Source organism: Neomonachus schauinslandi, chromosome 5 (assembly GCF_002201575.2).
Source record: "Neomonachus schauinslandi chromosome 5, ASM220157v2, whole genome shotgun sequence".
In the NCBI taxonomy this organism is placed as follows: Eukaryota; Metazoa; Chordata; class Mammalia; order Carnivora; family Phocidae; genus Neomonachus; species Neomonachus schauinslandi.
In genome coordinates, this window is record NC_058407.1 from 88,674,151 (window position 1) to 88,681,504 (window position 7,354).

Genomic DNA, 7,354 nt, shown 5'->3' on the forward strand with positions numbered 1-7,354 from the left:
CTTATGATATAATCCTGCACGAGTCCTTCGTCAGGTGCCGGTTAAATACATACCCGGTGGCTGGAGAAAAACTTTCCCTGAATCTGGGGCAAACAACAACATAAAGTACCACTTTGGGTTCTCTGTCAACCACAGAAATCAATCATGGCTACCTTAGTCAAACTAAACTTGATTGGAAAGGGAGTCCTTTACAGAGGAAAAACTAATCATGTCTCCTGAAGGATAAGAACCAGGATGGCACTGAATTTTCCATCAGAACCTCACGAAAAATCCCTTTTCTGAGAGCTGCCATCTGAATGACTCAGCTTCCATGTCCAAATTGGAGTCATTACACTCATGATTAAAATTCTTGGGGAGAAACTATAAGAGGATTGCCTTGGACCATGTGTTGATTCCTTTGGCCAGAAGAAAACCCCACCAGGATATCATGGAGTAGAAGGAAGTTATTCCGCAAAGGTAAGACATTTGTTGGGGCTTACCCTAGACGGTCCCAGATATAATATATCTGTTTTTCAGGAATACCTCTAAATATCTTCATTTTAACTCAGGGAAGTGTCCAAGTTTAGATAATAAATTGCATGATCACTCTACACAAAGGAAAAAATAGGGCATCGTTACCAAAGAGGGGGGAGTGATGCTGAGCAGATGAAAAAGGAAGGAAACTATTAGAAGGAACTGAAGCAAAGTGTTTGCTCCCAATCTCTCAGGTCAAAAGATAAGAATCAGAGTCAAAAACCCTTATAGGTCTTTTGCTTCTGACACCAACATAAAATTAACATTCCTTTACTCACTCCCTGTGTGTTGAGTTATTATGACTTTAACCCAATAGTTCCATCTGCTTGTCTTCCTATGTCCTTGCAGCTAAATCCCTAAATGTTCAAGTGTTCTCTTTTGCTGCTGCTTTTTTTAGCTTAATTGGTGCCCTCCTGCTTTCCAAAATAGCATGCTAACATCCATTCACCCAGCTGGAGGAGGGTCAGGGTGATACCAGATCCAATATTCCCCAAAGCATGTGTAAGATGGTTGCTGTGTCCCTGCTGCTGACTAATAATAAGGAGTCAAAAAGCACCTTTTGATTCCGATTTCCTCCGAGAGGCTGTTCTACAAGCATGGGGTCAACTTAAAGGAAAAGGGTTTTTGTTTAATATTTTCTCCTTTCATTAGTGCACTTAAATTACTTTCTTGCAAACTCTGCTTGTTACCTAAATGTACTAGCACTTTTGTTACCTAATTAGCTTTCTTATCAGAATTCCAACCAAAAATAACAAGAAATGTAATAATGATAAGGTATCTTGCCCCCCTCAAAACAGATTTCCTTTCGCGCTTTATCTCTCGGTGCTGTTCTGACTTGTTTAATTAAAGTATCAGAAATTATTAGACTCAAATTATTTCTTGATCTAGTGCTCAAATTCTCCTGAAAAACTGCTTCTTTTGCCTCAGTATTTAAACCTTTATCAGTGTGAGGCAGATGAGTTTCCACACGTATGCAACAGGGTTCATGTAATACAATATAAGTTTGGAGGGAGAGCCTAATTAGCCTCTAAATAATTAGACAAATCAAATTTGGCTACACTGGGCTACCGTGAACATTTAAATACTTGGGTCTCCTCTCCTGTGCTCCCCCACGTTAATGTGCAAAAGAACTTATGAAACTTTAGCATGGAGTTGTGAAATTCAAAGCAAAGATCTTACTTATTTTTTCATTAGAAGGGTGGGAGTAAAAAAATCACCAAGCTCAAAACATTGACATAAGTTGCATTCAAGGAGGGTAGTCATGCCTGTTACAGACTTTTGAAACAATGGATGAGAGAGTATCCTTACATCACAGCCCTGAGAAGGAGAAAACTCTCAGACATACTGGTTATTTTGCTTCATCACACACCGTGAAAAAAATTTGGGTTGGAATCTGCTTGCTTCTGGTGGAGATGTGTGAGCGGTTCACTTTCTTTGAAGTCGTCTGCAATATGATCCCCTTTTGCACTGTCAAGCTTGGCTATCCCAATTACCAGGCAGCCATTTTGAACTTGTGTTTTATTGGAACTTCAATACTTAGCCCTATGTTTGTGGGATGGCTTGCTGATGCCTGTCTAGGAAGAAACAAACTGGTATATGCTTGCTTATGTCTACATTTTCTAGGTGAGTGTCCTCTTCTGACTGGATCATTTTGCAACTTAACTGAACAGATTTTTGTTCGAGTTTTACTCTCTCTTATCCTAATTTTGCTCTTAGTGTAAAATGTGATAAATGAAGTAAGAATGTAGTTTCAATTTACTTTGTTCTTGGTATTATTTGAGGGACGCTAGTAAACATATGTGCATATGTGTGTGTGTGGATGTGTGGATGCTTTGATGCCTATATTGTTGTACTGATTGTATTTTATAATAATTATCTCTTTACATACCTGTCTTCTGTACTCCTTCAAACACCCTGCTTTTCCCCCTTCCTACCCCAAGCCCAAATTCGTGACAAATTCTATGTGAAACATGAAGTTCATTTGCTTCACAACTAAGATGAAATGTGCTAAAAAGGTTTTTGAAGTTCAGGTAGAATAGTTGAAGAATGTTTTCATCAAAAGGTGGTTTTTAATTAGTCATAGAGTAAGATTGCATATGGAGGCATGATTTCTATGTTATGAACTATGGCTACATGCTAAATAAATGAGTGAATTCAAACGTTACACTAAGCTTCTTTACATAGAGAAAAATAAATATATCTACAAAACTTTGGGAGTGAAGTGATCCTGGGAAATGTTGGGGAAATATCAAGATTGTTTGATAAAGTATAGAAAGTAAGTTGATGAACAGTCTAGAATTTGGGGCTAAAAAGTTCAAATTGTTCTTCTGGACAACAAGGAGTCACTGAAGATATGATGAAAAACATCTGAGAAATGTTTTTTTCAATAAACAGGATAGGAAACCACAGTGAGAGGTTAAATAGAGGGAGACCAGAACATCTCAGGAGGACGGTCTAGGAGAAGTGTCAATCCAGGACAGAACATGTGAAAAACCATAAAAACTTGACAACTAAACAAGAGCACAAATATGATGGAGGAACAAAAATTAACTCCAAGTTTCTGAGCTGAGGGACTTAGGAAGCTAGTATGTGGTTCACTGATATTGTGAAATGTAGCAGAAATGCAGGTTTGGGGGGACAGGGGAGGAGATAAATGAGGAAGGGATGGATATCGGATATTCAACATATCCCCCAATTTCAGACAGGTGATAAATTACCATTCACCATTCATCAGTTAGAGTGTGATTCAAACTTATAACTCTCTACTGCGTCAACTTTGTTAAGTAAAAATGAAGTTACTGCATGGCAAATATTCACTCAACATTCAACAAATATTCTTCAGTGACCACTCTGGCCTTATCCTAAGATCTGGGAATGCAACAGAAAAGAAAGCAGTCTCTTGTCTGCCAAAGTTGACTTTCCAGTGTGGGAAAGAGAAAATAAACAAGCAGATGATATTATGTCAGGTGCTCAGGAGTGTTACGATGAAAAATATAGGTGGGTAAGGGGGAGTCAGGGCAGACTAGACAGTGACATGGTTGCTGTTCTGTATCAGAGAATGTTTTCTGATAAGGAGACATTTAAGCAAGTGTCTGAATGATTTACTCTTCTTGTCTTGGTAACAGGCCATACCCATGGCACTTGGCAACTTCTTATTTAACATGGCAATTCCTATCAGTCTAAATTCCTGCATAAGCCATCAAACTAGGCCTGAGTCCCAGTTTTAGAATTTGACAAATAAAAGACCTAAATCAACTCCATATCCATTCATTTTCTTACAAAAAGCCATTTCCTTGTGCCCCCCCACTCATGGCTGCCATCAAATTCCAACCAGTCACTGAGTATCAGAGGTTCTATCAAAAATATGTCTTCTGTTTCAAATGTTAGCCCTTAGCTCAAAAATGCAGCTTTCTTTTTCTTGACCATTACAATGGCCTACTTACTGGGCTATTAGAGGTCAGTTTGACTCCAATCCATATACCTTTCTACTAACAACATTGACTAAGAATAAATAAGAATAAATCTATATATATCTATATAAATCTATAGAATAAATCTACATATCAGCTGTATAATCTAAAAAACAAAATCCAATTTAGTACATAAGAACCTTTACAATCTGTCCCAAATTTACCTTTCCAGACTTTTGTCTCAGTATATGACCTCAACCATGCTGAACTTTTGCTTGCCTCTAATCCCCTACTTCTCTACTGTTACTTATGCTTTCTTTCTATGCCTGAAATTGCCAACCTTCCTTTATCTTTCTACTCCATAGCCAAGACTTGAAAAATCCTGTCCTTCCTTCAACACCCACGTTGCTCAACCACATTCTAATCATACCTCTATAATTTCACTTACCACATCATAATCTAATTTCCACCTGAACGTCTGTCTTCTCTGATGGACTCGTTAGCTCCTGGAGAGCACACCAGGGGACCCCAACCATCCAGCAGAGGATATGACACATCCTGGTGTTTTATACAGAGCTACCAAGTATGTGTGCTGATTATGGAGGGCACAATACAGCACACATCAAAGAGGAGACTTCCTATCATACATGTCATAGACTTGTATCTTTATTACTTCAATTTTACAACAGATAAAAACAAAGTTTTGATCTAATGAAATCAGTATATTATGACATTTCCGCAAAAGATGGAAGTAGGGTGCCTTTCTAATTTACACAAAGGAACCACTAAGAGTGCTTTGTCTGCAAGAAGCCACTCTCTGCCCACTCCCTTTGGATAACCCTTTGCCTCTCCAGGCCTCACATCACACTTCCAGAGACAAGGAGAACTGAGTGGCAGAGAGAAGTAGTTGGCATCATATCTGGTCCAACTTAAATTGAAACATTTCAAACTCAGTAATTTAAAGGACCCGTTCTCATGGTAAATCAATTTGTTACCACATATTGAGTGCATATATTCTTCAGATTATAAAAGCCACTGTAAGGGAGATAAAACATTAGACCCAATTTCTGCCTTTAAGGAACTTACATAGTCCAATTGAGAAAACTAACCACATACAGCCACCATATAAAAAATCATACGAAAAATATGAATGTTAAATTAATAAAGCCCAGATTATATCTGGGTTACTCTGTAACATTGGGCAAGTCCCTTAAACTCACTGAACCTGGGTTTTGGTTTTTTTTTTTTGAAAAATTGGCATAAGAAAATCTATCTTCTGACATCACCAAGTTTTTCCAAGATGAAACAATATAATACATATAAATGTTTTACGGAATTTAAAGAGCTGCACAAAAGTATGGAATTGAATCGCAATTTCTATTAAACAAGGAAAGTGTTCGAGTGTGGTCCCTCTGAGATGAAAGTGAGAAGAGGCTGGACCCCCATCCCTTGTCCCTTCCTGTCCTCCCTGCTCCCCCTCCTCCTGCCCGGTACCGAATCACCCACCTCACCTTCTCACCTCTGTGTGAGCCAAGATGGCTCTGCTCAGGGGCATAAGAAGTGAAAGAAATCAAAGGGCATGAAAAGGAGAAAGAGAAGTACAAAAGGCAAAGAGATCTACGTTCTTCTTACCGCTATGATAATGTTCTCCATAAAACATTTTCTTTAACAGGCTCCTGACAAGTCTGAGATCTTTGAGTTTTCCATCACTCTAGTGACTGAGAACAAATAACCCTTACTAACAGTGGTTTTCTCTGGGGGGTGAGATTACAGGCATCTCTCGTTTCTTATATGATCTGTTTCCAAATGTTGTTAAAGTGGACATGACTTGCTCATACACTCTGTGAGAGAAGATAGGTCAAGGTGAAGGGGGGAAAAACTAGGCCCCTGGATTAATTAAAACACAGAGAGAAGAAAAATTGCACATTTAGAAAAATCATGCTGTCTCCAGAATCGCAGTGACTAACAAATATTTCAAGAAGACAATCACATAATGATGCTCCTTTCAGAGGAAAAACCTTATTTATAATGTGGTTTGGTGATTGGGTTGGTCTGTGCCATATTTATTCTCCTTTTTTCTCTCTCTACAGGCACTGCTTTGTTATCCGTGGTTGCTTTTCCCTTGGAAGATTTCTATATAGGAACTCACCATATGATTAACCATATACCAAAAGAGGAGCAGAAGAGGCTGTTCTACACAGCCCTGTTGGGCATCTGCCTTGGTACAGGAGGAATGAGAGCCATCATTTGTCCGCCGGGTGCCTACAACCTTCAGGAGCGTGGGTCCCAGAAACAAATGTCTTTTTTTAACTGGTGAGTCGTACTGGCTAGGAGTGAAATGAGCCTTATGACATTCCTCTCCCTTCTGGGATTTCTCATTGTTTGCTCTCTGGTCCTATTTTGATTGTAGTAATTCGGTGTTTGTCATTGACTGGGCTGGGTCAAGTGACGACGTGACAGTGCCTGGGACAGGATTCAGCCAGTAAGTGTGAGGGGCCTATGAGTCAGGCACAGACCCATGCAGCTTACCAGCACCTTCCGGAAACACACTGGCTTGTCATACTGAATAGAAGGTGGCTTTGGAGCCAAATAGGTCTCGACTCTACTTAACACGAGCTATCTGACCTTCTCTGTAAGTCTCAGTTTAATCATTTGTGAAGGGCTATCAATAATACCTCTTCTTGGGTTTTATTAGAGGCAATAATGTGTGTCTTGCAGGCAGAGAACCTGGCACATAGTAGGTGATCATAAATGGTAGCTGTTATTAGTTCTGTCTACACTGTAAGAAGCAAATTTGGCAGAGATTATAAATTCACGGGACAGTGCACAGAGAAGATAAAAAAGAACAGAAAAAGTATTTTACAATTTGTTGAAACATCAGCCAGCACTTCTGTTTGGCATTCACTTCACCCTTAACACCTAAAAGAGTTTATATTCCATGAAAATCAAACTGCCTTTCTGTGAATCTTTTTCTCTCTCAGTGAGTTCTTACACAGTTTTATGTGGTTTTAAGGAACCAATTTTTATTATCAAATACGAATTCAAAAAAAAATTCGATCTTAAGGTAGAGTATTTTGTTGTTATTATTCATCAGTGAATGTCAAGTAGATCTGAAAATATTCTTTTGTTCCCTCTTTTCTGTGAAATGAGTTGTCAACATTTTTCTAAATATTCTGTATTTCCAGCAATGTTAGCAATGGAAAAAATCAAGGCACAGACAGAATCAGACAAAATGTTTAAAGAAAATTCATATTTAAAGCATTAAATTAAAAAAAATGTAGCATAAATAATCTCTGTATATATAACTACCCAAGGCAGTCAGTTTCTTTCTTTCCTTTTCTTTCACTCTCCCTCTTTCTTTCTCTCTTCTTTCTTCTTTCTTTCTTCTTTCTTTCTTTCTTTCTTTCTTTCTTTCTTTCTTTCTTTCTTTC

General features: G+C 38.4%; 1 protein-coding gene across 1 annotated transcript in view; it reads left to right on the forward strand.

The window, feature by feature from the left end:
- Positions 1-1,799: 1,799 nt before the first annotated feature.
- SLC15A5 (solute carrier family 15 member 5) overlaps positions 1,800-7,354 on the forward strand; it is a 79,603-nt gene continuing 74,048 nt past the window's right edge. The window contains exons 1-2 of the mRNA XM_021690457.1: positions 1,800-2,136; positions 6,014-6,236. Coding sequence (XP_021546132.1) covers positions 1,800-2,136; positions 6,014-6,236 — 560 coding nt within the window. The remainder of the gene's footprint in view (positions 2,137-6,013; positions 6,237-7,354) is intronic.